This window comes from Lepidochelys kempii, chromosome 7 (genome assembly GCF_965140265.1).
Source record: "Lepidochelys kempii isolate rLepKem1 chromosome 7, rLepKem1.hap2, whole genome shotgun sequence".
In the NCBI taxonomy this organism is placed as follows: domain Eukaryota; kingdom Metazoa; phylum Chordata; order Testudines; family Cheloniidae; genus Lepidochelys; species Lepidochelys kempii.
Genome location: NC_133262.1, coordinates 1666788 through 1685454, shown reverse-complemented (window position 1 = coordinate 1685454; position 18667 = coordinate 1666788). Strand labels below are relative to the sequence as shown.

Sequence of the window (18667 nt, the reverse complement as noted above, 5' to 3'; positions counted from 1 at the left end):
ATTTTACTTATCTGAGCTGCCTCAGAAGCAGCTGGGTTAACCAGTCCTCAAGTGTATGGCACAGTCACGCTCTCAGGCAGCGTATGGCAGGACAGGGAGCAGTAGCAGGTAAAGGAGGGCTATATGTGCCTTCCTCAGCAGCTCTGGGCCTCTTACTTCCCCTTTTCTCTTCCAAGGAGCAGAGAGGCTCCTAAGGTGGAAGGACTGGCAAGATATTTTGGGGAGGGGAGAGAGCATCCAGGACTGGAGGGGGAAGTGAAGGCAGTCCTGAGTTGTGGGGCTCTTCGAACGTGGGAGGGTCTACTCTGTCCTTCCCACCCATGAAAACAAAAACATTTTGCTCCCTCAACTTCTGGGAAAACAAAAGGTACCACAGAAGCAGCTGGATGCCTCCTCTCTGCTCTTTACAAGAGAAAGGGAGCGAGGAGCAGGGTCCTGAGCTGCTGGTGCAGTAGCAGGTGAGAGAACATCCTTGGGGGGCAGCCTGGCAGAGACAGCCTCGTTAATGGAAAGCATGCTAAATTAATTATATGCCTTGGGGGGCCTGGTTAGGGACAACCCCTCATTCCCCAGCCCTACCTTCCCTTGGTACCTCTTGAGGAGTCTAGGCACGGATCTTCTCCCTAACCCAATCCCCCCACCACACCTGTAACAGCTGGTTTGTTTGCCTCCCACCATGAGAAAACAGCCCTAAAAACCATTTTAACCTAGCCGTGGTGGCACCACAAACAAAAAACTCAGGTGTTGCCCATTTCAGCCATTTGTGTCACATTTCAATGGCTTGCATCAGATGGGGCAGATCTAAAGGTTGAGAGGCATAGAATTAACACCATGAAAGACAGGCTACCCATCCGTACATAAATTGTCTGCAGGACTTTAAGGTAGGCAGATCTCAGAACAAAGTGTAAGGGAATATTTGTATGCCCTTTGCATATGCTAATCATGCGCCAAAATGCAAAGTGCACGAAACCACAAGGAAACATTCTAGCTGAGCAGCTGCAAACTTTGAATCCTGATAAAATAGGATCATTTAATCACAACTGGAACAGGTTACAGATTGTCTTGCCTGTCCCTTGCATCCATCATGTCAACTCAAAATTTGTTAGGTTTATCAAAATCTCTTAATGCTGAGCTGAGGAGCCAGACACTGACTTCAGGGCTGACTGTCCCCATTAAGTAAGCCATGGGGGAAATTCAGCACCAAAATAAGTTTAAGTATTCTCCCACTTTGAAATCCTCTCTGTACTTCCACTGACTATCTCCCAGAATGCATCATTCAGGGACATCAGATATAGCATCGATTGCAATGAGTCATATGGTATTTGTAAAGTTGTGTTCTGGATACAGTCAGTGAATCAGGAAGTACCAAAGGGATTTCAGAGGGGAAAGAAAGGATTTTGAAGAGAGATGAGATCAGTTAGAACTTGTTTCTCCGCTGAATGCCCTCGCCAGCTGGGTTAGCAGTACTTAGTCAAGGAAGTTGGGCATAATTCACTTTAACTCTTAGTTCCACAGTGCACCTTTCATCTGTTCAAGGTGGTCACCATACAAGGCCTCCATAATGCTTTAAAAAACCTCCGTACCCATCCCCTCTCCCCAGAATTAGGATTTTTTTTTAAAGCTATAATCTGTTCTGTTCCATATTGCCCCTCATTACATGCACATAAAATAAAGGCACCATCAACATGCTAACAGCTGATGAGACTATCTATAACCGATGGAAAATAGTCTCTCACCTCAACATTTGCAATAAAGTGTTAAGCCACATCCTGAGAATTAAGTGCACACTGGCTGGTAATTACTATTTTGAAAGATTTTCAGCACTAACTGCTTCTTCAGTAAATAAAGAAAGAAATTAAGAGTCTCCTCTTCTTCCAGAGGAAGTACTTAGGGACTCTCACTGTAATAGCGATAGGTGTCTATTAGCAGCATCACTGCTATGGTGCATTTGGTTCAGAAGGTAAATGTACTCATAATTCCTACTCCTCACGAAAACTCTACATCAGAGTTATGGCTCAAGGTTCAGAATGGCATCTATTACACCATCCAGAGGATGTGAGTAAGGCAATGGGGATTAGAAAATTAATAATTCCTAGGGTTTCTGAAGTCATCCCTTTAATCCAGCATCATGGTCTTTTTTCCTCTCCCAGGAGGACATTTCCTAGTCTTCACAGACTTGGTGCAATCCAGTTAAGGAACTTCATAGCAACTTCAAAACCAAGGAAACAGGCCTGGAACAGAGAGACAGAACACAAGGATTAGATGAGTCTTAGGCACACAGAGCTGGAGTGTTTGGAAAAGGTCTTCTCAAAGCTGAGGGGTACAGCAGCATTATAAACCCCAGACATGGTTTTGTTTCCCCCCTCTCCCCTCCTTGACATGAGTTATCTTGAACTGGAAGAAATGACATGACTGTGTCCCTCTATAGCAGAGGCAGAATTTCTGATTTTCAGTGTCATTTGTTAGGGTCCTTCCATTTAAAATAGGTGCTGATTCAATCTAGCCATTCAAAATGCTGGCAATTGTGTTAGCAGATGTGTAGAACTGTTAGTTTGTTCTAACACCAAGAGGGGTTTAGTGCAAAACCTGTCATCCTATTTCTGTTAGTGCTATCCCTACAGCCTACTTTAGTTTCCCAGCTACAGAGATTTGAGCCAGTATTTTAAAAAGCTTGGAAATAGATCCCCCAGACCATACACCCAGGGGTGTTCACTCTAACGTAAGCAGCACTGGTGAGATAATACAACAGTCTGGAATCATTTCCCCCTCCCCGGGTGACATCTGCTTTATTGGGTGAGGTATGCCATTTAGGAGTTAGCATTGGGGCCCTTCTTCGTGCCAAAACCTGGCACAATATTGACAAAGCGCCGGTTGTACTGCATGCGTCTCTTGGCACAGCCAGTCGTCTTCTTCTCTTGCTTGGCAACCTTGGGAGTCTGGCCTCTCACCTTCCCAGCACGAGCCAGGGAGCCATGGACCTTACCACCCAGCATGCGAGTAGCCACCTCCACGGTGGTAAACTCGCTAATGCCACATTGCCCAATGAGAGATTCATCCTCCTCCTTTGCAACCACTAGGTATTTAGGGTGCAAGTAGCCAGCTCCCTGCAGCTCACTAGATATCATGGTTTACTTACTGCGTTAGCGGGAAAGGCCCTTATCATAACGGCTGTGAACCCTTTGTACAGGGATGAGACGCCTTCCTCTCTGATAAGCTCCCTTAGCACATCCCTAAAGCCATTGGGATACTTCCCTGGAGCAGCTGTTGACAGAAGCAGAACATGCCATCTATGATTTGTGAATGCAGCCAGCTGAGACTTTAATGGTTACACTGTGGCCTTCCACTGTAATTCATATGGATTATTTTCCGAGTAACAAACGATTTCAAAGACTAGACAGCTTTTAGTATAGTACATCACTGACAACTAGAACAAAGACCGAGTGAGCAGGAGCCACATGCTCACCAGCACTATAAAGGTTTTAAATAATAATCGGGTCATCTGGAAGAAAAGAGGAACTTAAGCTAAGGGTTAGAAGGCTGGAAGCTTCAATCTAGCGTTGTTACTGCTGGTCACGCTAACAGCATCAGCAGGGTGGAAAGTCAGTGGTGTATCAATCAATAAAGCTGATTTGCAAGGAACAACGCTGGTCTGTTCTCAAAAAGAATATCCTCCCACGCACTAGAGCCAGGAATGGCAGTGGCTTTCCAGTGAAAACTACAGGCTCCATTTTAATGCTGATGTTACACAGATCTGACCAGGTGTTTGAGGAAAGTGATTTTATAGGAACAAATTAGCTGATCATGTGACATGCCACTGGAAAGTATTACCTTTACGAGGCCCTTGACCAGCTACTCCAGAGTAACCCTTCACCAGAGTCACAAACAACTTTTGGAAAGTGACTCAGTGGAGCAGGGGCTGCAATATTCTACTATATCCCATTCAGGCTTTTGCTCCCTTGGTCTGGAGCATCACAGAAGCTAAATTACAAAGCAAACAAAACACACACACCACAAACAAAAGGATTTTCCTGCATCAGCAACCACTGTTGGATGGACTGGGGCAGAAGCTCTGCCTATGTCCTTGATGTGTGACAGAGAAGATGCAGGGATCTTGTCAATGCAAGCTCCAGAGGATAGTCCTGCTAGAGACTGCTGCAGAGCTCTGTTGTATAGAAATGTTCCTCTGGGAGGAATGCCGAAGAAATCAACCAGAACCTTAATGGCACCCTCTGCTGGAGCCCAGCAACCCCAAATGTCTGTGTTCGCCCCAGGGACTGGGCTGTCCCTACTACAATTCTATGGAGTGCTGACTGTAGATATTTCCATGTCATCTGCAGATTTGCCAGTCACAAAGCAATGGATTGTGAGAGACATGCATAACTATGGTTGTCCCTGCTCCACTGTGATTTTATTTTAGATATCACCTGCCTGAACCGATGCAACTGTGCCCGGTCTTATCTGAAATGATTAAGCACTTTAAATGGGAGTATATTTGGAATAACTACTACCTAGCTCTTCTACAGCACCTTTCAACACAGATCTGCAAAGTTCTTTGAAAGGAGGTATTTTACAGATGGGGGCACAGATGAAGTAACTTGCTCAAGGTCACCCAGTAAACTTGTGGCAAAGCTGGAAATAGAACCCAGGTCTCCTGAGTCCCAGTCTAGTGCTGTAGGAGCTAGGCCACACTACCTCCTTTCTAAAATTCTGCCCAGCCATAAGCTTCTCTATTGGATTGTCCACCCAGCCCATGGAAATGCTACATCTTGTGGTGCTCTTACACGGCTGACATCTGACTCACCGGTCTGGAAGCGGGATTTCAGCACATCAGGAGGGATGGCAACAGCCCAGTTGAAGATCCCTGCCATACCCCCGGCAAAGAGAATCCTAGGCACACTGAGGTCACTGACACTGCAGAAATATTGAATTGAAAAGGTGTCCATCTTTAAACTAATACATAAAGACCAGAAAGGCAGTTTGGCTAAGAGAGAAGACATTACAATGGTACAGACCCAGCGTGAGAGCAGCCACTGTAGGAATTCAGAGTGAGAAACTTGTGGCCGTAATATGCTGTCTCTCCATGAGAAAGGCTCAACTCTTATTGCTCTCTCATACTTGCAGCATGACAAGGATGCCTGAAAGACCAGCTTTTAGCACACAGCAGGGAAGCGGAACAGGGGTGCATCTCACCCTGAATGCTTTTCTAATTGTGCCATTAAGAGGAGTGCTTCAAATACCATTCAACAATCAATCCAATCCCACAGTGAGATGAGTCATCTCGATGGGAAAGCCAATGACAGCAAACTCCTCAGCAATCACAAAAGACACTGTTACTCCGGTGATTTTGCTCTCTAGCCATTTGCTTAGCAGGAGAAATTGACTGGAAGTATCTGGGTAAAGTCAGCATTGCCCTGACTTAGGATTTAACTAACCTCTTCCCCTCAGGGGTCAGAATGTTTTTCAGCCATTCATACGTCATGAAGTACATTCCACTGGCTGGAACATCTAGTTGGGAGAACAAACAGACAGACAAAGAGAAGTAGGAAAACGACACCTGACCACCTCTGTATGCAGGGAAAAAAAGAGCGGAAAGGAAGTATTCATCCCTAAGGGGAAGCTCTGGGCTTGCATCAGCTGCCAATGTTAGGGATCATTCTGCACCAGCCTCAGCAATGCCAACAAGTACCACTAAGTTCCCTTTCTGAGCCTTCCAGTGCAAACTGTCTGTCTAGATGGAACAGCAAGAACATTTTCAGAAAGAGCAGGGACATGGCTGCAGAAACACCTATTCCTGAACCTCTGTGTCACCAGCCCTTCCAGTCACACTGTTACCTTGACTACGAGACAGGTCTAAGCTCCCTAAACTGGAGACTGGGCAGATCAAGCCAGTCTCAGCGGCTTTGTGACGTGTGCACAGCCAGTTTGTTCCAACCAAACTTTCTGCTTTTTTATATTCTCACGTATACATGAAAATGCTCAAGCCCATGGCTAGAATCAGACAAACAGTTCTGTCAGGCATGTTGTCCTTGCTGCTAGCTTTTACAGTCATATGAGAGTCATGGGAAAGATAATTTCCTGGGCTGATGAAGATGCAAAATGCTTAAAGTTTCTCTATTTGAGGAGGCTCAGGTGAAATCACTGCCCCAGATGGGGTGTATTTTAGGGGAGAAGCATCCAAACATATTTCTGACCTGACCCATAAGGCTTTAATTTGTTCATTATAGGTGCCTTTTTAAAAAATATATAATAGGAGAGGGAAAGGAACACTGTGGACACACAAGATATTTTTCCTCCACATCAAAAATGAGTAAAGAAACTCACTCTTTCTAGCTGGGAGAAAGAGTAATTCATTGTAACTGTATCTTTCAATAACCAATCCAACTGACCATCACGAACTGGGAGTCTCATGTACAAACCCCATCCCAAAGCGAAGAAAAAGCTAGCTTCCTATTTTTTCTTATCTGTCTTTCGGCTTCTTTCCCCAGACCCATCATCTCTCGCCCATCCTGGAAGTCTATTGTAGCCTTCTGCGGCTTGGATTTTATTGGTCTTTACCTCTCAAGTCTTTGTGTCCATTTCTTGCTCTCCTCCCCTCATTCCCTTTTGTACTTCTCTAGTCCTCTTCTCCCACCACCCACACCAGGACTGGGACATATCCTCGTCTTCATTCTCAATCCCCAGGAGATGCAGGGGCAGCTGTGAAAACTGCAGCGCATGAAACTGATGCACAACATATCTCTGGCCCACAGTGAGATTTACGATGTTGGGTCAGTTTTGTTCTGATGCTTCTCTTCCTGCAGGGGTACTATTAGAATACATTTACTCCAGGTACCTCTCATGAGGGTGAGCACAGTTCCTTTGTATATGCCTCGAATCCCAGCCTCACGGTACAGCTGTTTCGCACAGTCCATTGGGCCACCGTATTTAATTTCACCTGAAGCAGCCTGGATCTGGAGAATTAAAATGATTGTTTACCAGGCATAACCCAAATAGTAATTTGGAAGCCTTGTGCTTTCTAAAGCTAAACTGTCAAGTGGAAGTTAGCAGCTCAGCTCTTTTCATGTAAACAGAAGCCACCCAAGGAATGTATGCCACCAGACTCCTGCTGATATATAGACAAACTGGTACAATGCATGTGAAGTCACCATATTCCCAGCCCTCTTTCCCTCCCTTTTATCCCTGTAGTCTTTCCTCAAATCGGCAGACACCTCTGTGATCTCGGCCTGGGGTTCTCACAACAAAAATGTTGGTGACCTCAAAGTGTAGCCACAAACTCTTGCTGGTGGCCACTCTCACAATTAATTAACTTTAGAAAAAACAATTAAATATGCACATACACAGGTCCAATCAGTGTAATTTATTTATGTAGGGTTTTTTTGCAGACCTAATAAAAATAATAATGCATAGTTGTATGTATTCCTTACTGGTGCTAAAGAGAATAGAAACACAAATAACGTGATGTGCATGTTCTCGTCTTTTGTCCTTGGTTGGGTTTTTTGGGGCGGGGAGGAGGGGCACTTTTTTGGTTGCTTTTTTAATGACTTGCTATCTAGTAAGTCTATATTTGTATGTTTGTTAATATTACTTCTCACAGGAGCAGACTTGGTAGCTAGAAGATAGTGAAAAGTGATATTAAAAAACATACAAATACCACTTTTTACAACAGACTTACTCAGCCCTGGTAAGCCGAGGACAAATTAAACCTGGAGCGGTGAGTAGGGAGGCAGCCAGGGGGTGGGGTGGCAGCAGGGGCCAGGGGCAATGGGGTGGTGAGCCCAGGGCTAGGGCCAGAGTCCGAAGCCCCACAGCTATAGGATGGAGCCTGCTGCCGTGTGGCCAGAGGACAGAGCCCACCACCCCAGAGCTGAAGCTGGAAGCCTGAATCTCACTGGGAAGGTGGGGAACTCACACTGACTGCCTGCTCCTCTGGTGTTTGTGGCTCCGCTGCTCTCTCCCCCCCCATAAATCACTACCCAGGAGGGTGTGGCCACAAGAAAAACCCGATGGCTGCATTTGAGAAACGCTGATGGGCCAGCGTAACTCCAAAGAGGCCCAGCAATAACCAGTGATAAGTAACACTAGTCTCTGATCAGAAATAGGTACGTGTAGTCTCAGAATAAGCCCCCAGCTGTCAGAGGTGAGAATCCAAAAATCCCTCTAATGCAGGGGTTCTCAAACTTCATTGCACCGTGACCCCCTTCTGACAAGAAAAATTACTTAATGACCCCAGGAGGGAAGACCAAAGCCTGAGTCCACCCAACCCCCACTGCCCTGGGTGCAGGGGTCAAAGACCGAGCCCTATCGCTCCGGGCAGGGGGGGGTCAAAGCTGAAGCTCAAGGGTATCAGCCCCAGGCAGGGAGCCTGCAACCTGAGTCCTGCTGCACAGGACTGAAGCCCTCTGGCTTTGGGCAACGGAGCTCGGGCTTCAGCCCCAGGAAGTCTAAGTCAGCCCTGGCGACCCCATTCAAAGGGGGTCGCGACTCACTTTGGGGTCCTGACGCTCAGTTTGAGAACTGCTGATCTAATACACACTTACTAAAATTTCTCTCCTCCCCAGATTGAAAAGGATTTGCGTCCACAGGTGTTTACTGAACCATGCACTGGCTGGATTGTGTCAAATTAAGAATCAGATACTTACCTAATTTCCACCAGTTTAAGTTTGAAATAACTCAGCTGAAATCAGTCAAGTTACTCCAGATTTACACAGATTAGAATATGACTCCAAAAAAATTTCATAGAACTCAAGACAATTTTTATGAGTAAAAGATGCCCTGTGATAATGCTTTGCATGTTGGAATCAATGTCTAACATCCATTAAAACACTAAGAAGTACAGCAGTCAGCGTGAGAGAGGGTAGAGATCAGAAGGTCTTGCACAGACAGTTTTTTCATTTGTTCAAATTGGCATTTCCCACTAGGGTTTCAAAAACCAAGAGCTATGATGGGTTTAAAGTTTATGGTCACTAGAAAAGTTTATGGTCACTAGTTTTATAATAGCTTGTATTATATATTTTTGAAATGGGTCCTTCTGTTACATACAAGGATTCCAGGGAACTATGGGCAAAATCTTTATCATGCAAGAGATTCACGGACCTGAATGTTACTACAAAGGCTTTGTTTTACATGAGAAGATAAGATACACTCTACATTTCAGAAGTGCCCAAGAGGTCAGCTGGCATCCCAGGGTGATGCTGCTGATATGCTGAATGGTGTCTATAGGAGGGCATGTTGTATTTACCAGATTTTCAAAGGGAAGCTGTATAGTGCTTCTTCATGACAGAGTCGCATCAAGTTATGCCTCAGCCCTGCTGAAAGGGGTGCTTTCTAAATTCAGTACAGAGTAAATTTGCTAATTAGAGGAGTTATGTCTTCCTAGCAAGGTCTTTTTAAATCAGACAACACTCCTTAAATTAAGGGTGGGAATTTCTCCCCATCCACACACACAGTCTTACCTGTAAAAGGCACTTGATCCTCTCTCCTGGAGCCATGATTGCTGTTGTGAACACTCCAGATAACATGCCAGCAGCAAACAACTGGGGATATCTGCGCATAGAACACGGGAAAATAAAGATCCCAAGATACATAATCCAATAAGCATGACATTTAATATAGTCAGCGTGAAAAGACTTGACTCACGCAACATTAGAGTAAAATGTATAAGAGTTTGGAAATCCAAAAGGTATGGTTCCCTCAGCAAGTATACCTCTGCTGTTGTGCATTGATAGTATTTTGTATTACTCAATGTGCTTATGTTTTATGCTACAATATACAGAGTGCGACTAAGTCATTTGACCCAACTATGGGGCGGGCCTCCCTAGGGAGGCCTGAGTGGCGTGCCCCCCCTTTTGGGGTGGGGGGCGGGAGAAAAGAGCTCTGGCTGTCAGCCCTGGATGGCTGGGGCTCATACAGGAGGGCCATGCACACCTGGGATGTGTGGGGATGGGATAAAGGTGACAGGTGGAGCCGCATCGCCCAGGGGCTGACAGTCAGAGCCCTGCCGCCTGGGCTCCCCCCATTCCTCACCAGGAGGCAGTGGCGGGGCTCTAGTTGTCAGCTTCGGGGTGGCTGCAGTAGGGTGGCAATGGAGCGCTGAGTCGCTTATATCACTTCTCACATTGCCATCCTTACTTCTGTGCTGCTGCTGGCATGGCGCTGCCCTCAGAGCTGGGTACCTGGCCAGCAGCCGCTGCTCTCTTCTCTGCCTTCCGAACTGGGTGGTGGTGTATGTATTGGGGGGGGGAGGGGGGAAGCAGGAGGCCCCGAAGGAATTACAGACACAAAGAAGATCAAATAAGTTTGAGAAGCACTGCTCTAGAACTAGAAGTCTTAAGGTCCAATTCAGTAAAGCACTGAACAATGGAGTTCAATGGGAATCGAGTACATGAAACAAGCTTTAAATTTCTTGATTTATAAGCAAGCTTGAGAGAACCATGATGGATTTGGAACATTTGAGTGAGCAAAGCTCTTGAACAAATGTACACACAAGTATATTATATGTGCATCTGGAGCGCCACTTCTGTTAGAAAATGCAGCAAGTGGAGGAGTAGTATGGATGAGTGGTTACAGGATTTTCAAACACCCTTTGTTCTTCCTAAGCCAGATTTCTTCAGATGGGTCAGACACTGGTCCTTACTAGAGACTAAGTCTATGGCAAGTTGAACATTTCAAAAATAAACCTAATTTTTTTTTTAAATTAAAAATCTTCTCATTCATGAATAACCTGTCACAGCTACATAGAATTTTATCAGCCTTCCACAGAATTCCAACTTGGAGCCAAAAAAGGAGCAGGAGAAATTTTGTTCCAAAAAGTCATTTTTCCAGAAGGGTAAGTGTGCCTGAAAACAGAGGCTGACCGTAGAAAATAAATACCTTTTCAGCCATAGCTAAGAGAAACACTCCTGCAATTAATAACCTAACCTACAGAGTGGATGCAGTGAGACTCCCACTTACCACTAGCAGGAAGGAAAGATCATGTCTTGTGACCACCAGGTCTGTCAGATGGCTATGCTGCAATATACATGTAATCTTTCCATTCAGTTTCCCTTAATAGCAAGGCTGTTCTAAGTCATTATCATTATGTAACACATACGGTATTCAGTTACAACTGAGCTGTTCTTTAATGACTGTCTTTCTGCACAGGGAGGGAACCGCACAGTATTTGCCTACCTGCTGTCTGTTTTTAGCCTGTGCTATCGGTACCACGCTTTTAGGAGCATTACCGCCACCAGTGGTTTGAGGATTTTGGTTTTTTTTTAAATTATATTTATAATCCAGAGAGGAGACACTTACACCACAACCGATTGTGTAATTCGACACAGCAGGCTAGGAGCCGTAGAAAAGGTACCCCAAGTGTCTGAACAACTCAGAACTTACGTTAGAATGTCATCAGGATTCCTCTGCTGGAGTTTTTTCCCCAAACCAAATCCAAAGAAGCACACAGCAAACATGGGAGTCACTCCAATAATCGGAGCTGCCATTCCTTTATACAAGCCTCGGACTCCCTGCAAGAGACCGCAGGTTATTTAGGTTTCATGCAGCATTCTTCAGGGTGATAAATATTTCACCACATCAAGAAGCAAATAACGTTACTATACAAGATGATCACAGCAAAGGCAGCCAGCTGCATGAATGAAAGGGATTTGCCATGATACAGTTCTGAACACAGCCCAGAGGAGTTGTGGGAAAGTCGTGCCAGGACTTCTTGTCCTCCCCAGGGCTAGCACTTCCAAAACATACCTATCACGACGGCACTAGGCTAAGCCCTAGATTCTTACTCTCCAGATAACTGCCATCCTGCCTCCATGGATTATTCCCATTTCTCACCAGCACTAGTTCTGCTCTCTGCCACTCCAAATATGCTAGCTAGTGCCCACCTTAAATACAGTATACAATACAATACAAATACAATATAGCTAGCTAGTGCCCACCTTAAATACAGTCCTGTTAGAAACATGCACGGCTCAGTACGTCTCAAACTTTTATATATATATATATTTACATATACACAGAGAGAGAGAGAGAGAGACGGACGTACTGTATTAGAGAGTCTTCAAAAGGCAACATTTCAGTATAACCCTGACACTCAACATGTATACAGTGGGCCAGACTCCTCCCTGGTGTTAGGCAACTGATTTCAATGGACTTGCAGCGAGGATGGATTTGGCCCACTCTATTTAACCCTTTCATTCCCCCACACACACACTAAGCATTCTCAGCTCCATTTGATATATTTCAGGAAGCAGACCATGAGGAGCAACTTGTCAGGACTTTCACTGCAGATCTGACAAAACACAAAGAAGGTACACCAATGTGAGATTTCTAAAGATAGTGACAACACTCGACCCAAGGTTTATGAATCTGAAGTGCCTTCCAAAATCTGAGAGGAAGGAGGTGTGGAACATGCTTTCAGAAGAGTTAAAAGAGCAACACTCTGATGCGTAAACTACAGAACTGAACCACCAAAAATGAAAATCAACCTTCTCCTGGTGGCATCTGACTCAGATGATTAAAATGAACATGCATGGGTCTGCACCACTTTGGATCGTTATCAAGCAGAACCCGTCATTGGGAAGGATGTATGTCATCTGGAAGGGTGGTTGAAGCATGAAGGGACATATGAATCTTTAGTGCAGTTGGCACGTAAAAATCTTGCAACACCGGCTATAACAATGCCATGCGAATGCCTGCTCTTACTTTCAGGTGACATTGTAAACAAGAAGCTGGCAGCATTATCTCCTGCAAACGTAAACCAACTTGTTTGAGCAATTGGCTGAACAAGAAGTAGGACCGAGTGGACTTGTAGGATCTAAAGTTTTGCATTGTTTTATTTCCGAGTGTAGTTATTTTTTGGTATGTAATTCTACATTTGTAAATTCAACTTTAGTGCAATATCTTTATCATGACAATACAGTAACTCCTCACTTAACGTCATCCCAGTTAACGTTGTTTCATTGTTACACTGCTGATCAATTAGAGAACATGCTCGTTTAAAGTTGCGCAGTACTCCCTCATAACACTGTTTGGCAGCTGCCTGCTTTGTCCACTGCTTGCAGGAAGAGCAGCCCGTTGGAGCGAGCTGGTGGGGGCTTGGAACCAGGGTGGGCCGGCAGCCCCCACATCAGCTCCCCTAAGTTCCCTCTGCGGTAGCCACCCAGCAGGCTATCAAGGGCCTGGCAGTTCAGGTGTCCCTTCCCCAACTCATACCTAATACACCCCAGTGCGTTAACAGGAGTGTCGTATACAAGATGCAGGAGGTAACTGCTCAGCATCATTGAGACCCCAGCTGGAGTAGTGTATCCAGTTCTGGGCACCACAGTTTAAGAAAAATATAAACAAATTGGAGAGTCCAGAGGAGAGTAAACAAACATGTTAAAGGGTTTAGGAAACCTGATTTATGAGGAAAGATGGGGAACAATGGGCATGCTTAGCCTTGACTGAGGATGGACCTGATAACAGTCATTAACATTTAAGACTGTTATAAAGAGGATAGTGGTCAATTGTTCTCCATGTCTACTGAAGACAGAACAAGAAGTAATGGGCTTAATCTGCAGCAAGGGAGATGTTAGGAAAAGCTTCCTAACTATAAGGGTAGTTAAACTGTGGAATAGACTTCCAAGGGAGGTTGTGGAATCCCTGTCATTGGAGGCTTTTAGAACAGACTGGACAAACATCTGTCAGGGACCATCGAGGTTTACTTGGTCCTGATACAGTGTAGGGGGCTGGACTAGGGTGACCTATTGAGGTCTCTTCCAGTCCTACATGTCTGTGATTCCACAATGGTGCCTTCTGGCCTTAAAAAAACAAAACAAAAACAAAAACCCCTAAAACCTACAAATTTGAACTAGCACTTCCTCTCTTTTGTCTTGTCACAGAGGGGATTATGGGTTCTAGAAGAAATTAGAGACATTGCTTGGGTCAACAACAGTCAGTCTCTATTTTAGGAGTTCCAGAGAGCTCGCCATAGCACAGGCATCAAAATTCCACCACCTACAACAATACAGCCAGCAAACAACTGCCAATGTTCATTACAGCCTTTAACTTTAGGTATTAACACCACTGCATTTCTGACTTTAAAAAAGAAAAAAAAAGCAAGATCAAATTACACATTCCAAAGATTATTATGTTCTCCCTCTACCAGTTCTTTTCAGACTTCACAATCCGATGAAAAATTTGAATTAGAACCATTTGAATTGATAACCTGAGAACTTTATAGTCTCAAGGGGGGCCAGATTCCCACAAAATTCCACTCCAATGACGTACATGAGCAACTGACATTTTTGGCAGGCATAGCAAGTGCCAGTCTACAGTACCTCTCGAATGAGAGTCTGTCTGAAACAGTCGAAGGTCCCAGAATAGAGTGGAGACTGCCCAGCCAGGGGTTTTGGTTGGGTCTGTAGTCGGACCTGTAAAACAAGAAGGGAAAAAAAACAGTTTTTTTTTGTTTTAAGGTACATGACTTTTTTAGGATTAGTTCCAGAGAGCTATATTAAAGTCATAGGTTTTATATCCAGGCATTGTAATATTGGTACAAGGGTTAAAACTCAGTATTTTAGCTTGTACAAATATCTAAATAAGAACACAAATACCTTAAGTTATTTCAATATCGTTATAAATATTACACTTACTTTAAATTCAAGTTAATACTCTCTAAACAGTAATGTGGTTGCTTTAAGCACTTTTGCGATCCAGTGCCATTTCTATTGCTCCCTTTCCCCATCTGCTCAACTCAGTATGCAGGTACTGTCACCAACGAAACTTGGTTTTATTTATCTTCAAATTAAAGAATATAATTAAAAGGAAAAATAATGTTATTGTTTAAAACATCTCATCTCCAGTATCATCAATCCGTAGATCAATAATGCAGAACAAATACTTGTTACATTCCAAAAAGCTTCCCACTCATACCACGATGGGCCATCATGCTCTGGAAGTTGTACTCTCCACAGGTCTGATGTCTATATTAAAGAGGAGACCCTATGCAATCAGGTATATCCCTTTAGCTTATGGCAGGTCATCAAGGCAGCCTTCTGTTGGGCAGAGTTTGGACACTTCTGCTTTGCGGTTTCCTGGTCTTCAGTTACTACTTTATCTACCTTTCCCCACCCTCTCAATCGCTAGGCTCCTTTGCCATAACAGAGTTTAAACCCATGTAACAATTAGTTACTGGGGCTCAAGGTCACAAATTTCCCTTAATTTCTGATGCTTTTTGGAACAAGAGTTTTCCTTTCCATTCATTTTCCATTCATCACTGATTTTTCTAGCTGCTAACTGGACTTTTCTGAGTGTCTTAAAAGGATAAACATGCTGGCTTAATGAAGACAAGCAAAACACAGATTGGAACAAATACATAGTTACAACAAATAGGTGCTAACATTTTGAGAGGACTCGTGAGCCAATGGTTATCTGTACCTCAGTTCTCCAAGTGTAAAACAGGAATAATTGCACTTCACTACCTCACAGGCGTGTCATGAGGATAAATACATTAACATTTGTAAGATGCTCACATACTACAGTAATGGGAGCCATGTAAGTACCTGAAATAGACAGATTCTTAGAAACAGAGTGGTACAAAGAACACTCCTACACACTCCCCACCCCACATAGGCTGACAAAATGAAACTGTTCACACACAGATACAAGTGAGCTTAGCAACATTTTCATTTAAACTAATGGCAGGGAGTTCCAGCTACCACAGGCTGAGAGTGGAAATGCTCCAAAGAGAATGATCAGTATAGTATGATTTTAGACTGAAGTGAAGTTGCCTTCATATATGCTAGTGTAGTAATTTCTCTTTAAAAAAGAGTCATTTGTATATACGATCCAAGTGACAAAACAGAGTATCAGACATCCCATTCATGTCTCTCCTTTAAAATAAAGTAATATCAGCCTGTGAAATTCTCATTAACAAAACAGGATCATTGATATCATAAGCTAATGATGAGTGGCACGTCAATGCTGCCTCTGTGTGGTAGGAAATATACACCTTAAATTGACTGAGTTAGCTGGTGAAACCAAGGGCTTCTGAAAAACAGCCGGACCTCACATGTTTGAACAGATTACTTATCATTCTAGAGGGCACAGGCGTTATAAACACTGCCACAGTTGCCAGAAGCTAGATGCAAATATTGCTGCCAAGATAAGAGGACACGCCCTGTGATAATACTGTGTGTGGGATATATCACAGGTCAGCCAACACAGAGCTTTCAGGGTCAGCCCCATTTTCATATAATAAGAATGGGGGGTGGGAAAGGGGGGGGCAATACTCAGCATCCATGTCCCCATACAATTCTGCCAGAGTCTCTGCACACACCTCACGGCTAGATGTTCTCAAAACTGGTTGCCTGGTCTTGTGAATCCTATAGTGTCAGTTTTACCCAATGCACAGTGACTGTTGGCATCTTTGCCAGCCCTCTCTCAGCTGCTCCTAGAATCCACAGCCCAGAGGAGGACGCTTCAGCCTAGTCAGAAGGCTTTATGCCAAAACTAGAAACTACCCCGATGCCCTGAACAGACAAGGTGGGCGAGATAACACACTTTTTCATCAACAGAAGTTGGTCCAATAGAGACAAGTGTTGGAGACCCCAGGGCATGGCCACTAGTTAAGCCAAGAGGATAAAAGGCCATAAGGTTTGAAGAAGTCTCCCTGCTGAAGGCCTAAGGGCTTCTTCTGAACCCCCCTTAACAGAATTCAGGCCTGGCTGGTTTGAGTAAGCTTTTTTGCTCTTAAGACAATGTTGCAGCCGCAAGTAATGCTTTATAATGTAAGATTTGCTAACGCCAAGATAAAAATAATAGGAGATAGTTACAAGGCCAGGCAGGATGTGCTGGTTGTTTAAGTTGCTAGAAATGCTTGTTAAAGGGTGCAAAAAATAAACATTGTTGTAACCCATATAAAAAAGGCAAAATATTTGTGCAAAGTTTTAATTGGCCAATATGTAATGCAGTAGCATTAAAAAATATAAAAGTGTATCTAATGACCTGCTCTGGTGTGCAGGATTTGAGATTCTATTCTCCCTGTTCCTCGTTTGCAGCTGCAAATAAACTTTTCTGCTTCTCCCCCCCCCTTATAATTATTAAGTAAAACACACAGTTGTTTTTCCTCTCGCCGGCAACAAACGCCTAGGAGTGCGCGCGGGGCAGGCCGGGAGCTGTAGTATTTCTTCCCCCCCCCCCCCGGGAGCGGGGCAGGCCGGGAACTGTAGTATTTCTCCCCCCCGCCCCCGGGCGCGGGGCAGGCCGGGAACTGTAGTATTTCTCCCCCCCCGCCCCCGGGCGCGGGGCAGGCCGGGAACTGTAGTATTTCTCCCCCCCCCCCCGGGCGCGGGGCAGGCCGGGAACTGTAGTATTTCTCCCCACCCCCCGGGCGCGGGGCAGGCCGGGAACTGTAGTATTTCTTCCCCCCCCCCCGGGAGCGGGGCAGGCCGGGAACTGTAGTATTTCTCCCCCCCCCCGGGCGCGGGGCAGGCCGGGAACTGTAGTATTTCTCCCCACCCCCCGGGCGCGGGGCAGGCCGGGAACTGTAGTATTTCTCCCCCCCCCCCCCGGGCGCGGGGCAGGCCGGGAACTGTAGTATTTCTCCCCCCCCCCGGGCGCGGGGCAGGCCGGGAACTGTAGTATTTCTCCCCCCCCCCGGGCGCGGGGCAGGCCGGGAACTGTAGTATTTCTCCCCCCCCCCCCGGGCGCGGGGCAGGCCGGGAACTGTAGTATTTCTCCCCCCCCCCCGGGCGCGGGGCAGGCCGGGAACTGTAGTATTTCTCCCCCCCCCCCCGGGCGCGGGGCAGGCCGGGAACTGTAGTATTTCTCCCCCCCCCCGGGCGCGGGGCAGGCCGGGAACTGTAGTATTTCTCCCCCCTCTCCTCCTCCTCCCCCCCCGCGCGGGGCAGGCCGGGAACTGTAGTATTTCTCCCCCCACCCCGGGCGCGGGGCAGGCCGGGAACTGTAGTATTTCTCCCCCCCCCCGGGCGCGGGGCAGGCCGGGAACTGTAGTATTTCTCCCCCCTCTCCCCTCCCGGGCGCGGGGCAGGCCGGGAACTGTAGTATTTCTCCCCCCCCAGCGCGGGGCAGGCCGGGAACTGTAGTATTTCTCCCCCCGCGCGGGGCAGGCCGGGAGCTGTAGTATTTCTCCCCCCAGCGCGGGGCAGGCCGGGAACTGTAGTATTTCTCCCCCCCGCGCGGGGCAGGCCGGGAGCTGTAGTATTCCCCCCCCGGGCGCGGGGCAGGCCGGGAGCTGTAGTATTCCCCCCCCCCGGGCGCGGGGCAGGCCGGGAGCTGTAGTATTTCTCCCCCTCTCCTCCCCCCCCCGCGCGGGGCAGGCCGGGAGCTAGCTCCCTCACCTTGATGGTGTCCAGCGGGTGCCCCACGAACACCAGGCAGACGCCGCCGAAGCCGCCGGCGAAGAAGTTCCTCACGGGGCTGATGGGCTGCGGCTGCTCGGCCATGGCCGCGGCGGGAGCGGAGCTCTGCGCAGCGCGCCCGACAGCGGAGCCCTGGCGCTGACCTTTACCCCAGTCCCGAGCCGCAAAGCATGGCGGGACACGGCGGGACGCGGGGCACGCTGGGACACTGGAGGACTGGCCTGCCGGAGCCGCGCCCGACACGGAGTTCCGGCTCCCTCGGGCCGGCGGCGCAGCGGGGTCGCCCTGACCGAGGCGCGATGCGCATGCGCTCT

The 18667-nt window shown here is 46.5% G+C and overlaps 1 protein-coding gene across 1 annotated transcript; it reads right to left on the bottom strand.

Moving 5' to 3' along the window:
* Positions 1–1000: 1000 nt before the first annotated feature.
* SLC25A20 (solute carrier family 25 member 20) lies at positions 1001–18537 on the bottom strand. The gene is made up of 9 exons (XM_073350888.1): positions 18333–18537; positions 14310–14402; positions 11374–11501; positions 9453–9543; positions 6833–6950; positions 5433–5505; positions 4802–4911; positions 3137–3261; positions 1001–2231 (listed from the first exon to the last, which is right to left on the bottom strand). The coding sequence occupies exons 1-9, from the start codon at positions 18435–18437 to the stop codon at positions 2169–2171; spliced, it is 906 nt and encodes a 301-aa protein (XP_073206989.1). The 5' UTR covers positions 18438–18537; the 3' UTR covers positions 1001–2168.
* Positions 18538–18667: the final 130 nt, after the last annotated feature.

Bases quoted from the DNA above. Each gene is read 5' to 3' on its own strand.
- SLC25A20 (XM_073350888.1), bottom strand. From the start codon at position 18,437: ATGGCCGAGCAGCCGCAGCCCATCAGCCCCGTGAGGAACTTCTTCGCC. The intron at 14,403-18,332 runs GTGAGGGAGCTA...CTTGTTTTACAG, and splicing joins ACCCGCTGGACACCATCAAG to GTCCGACTACAGACCCAACC. The intron at 11,502-14,309 runs GTACTGTAGACT...GGTCTCTTGCAG, and splicing joins GACAGACTCTCATTCGAGAG to GGAGTCCGAGGCTTGTATAA.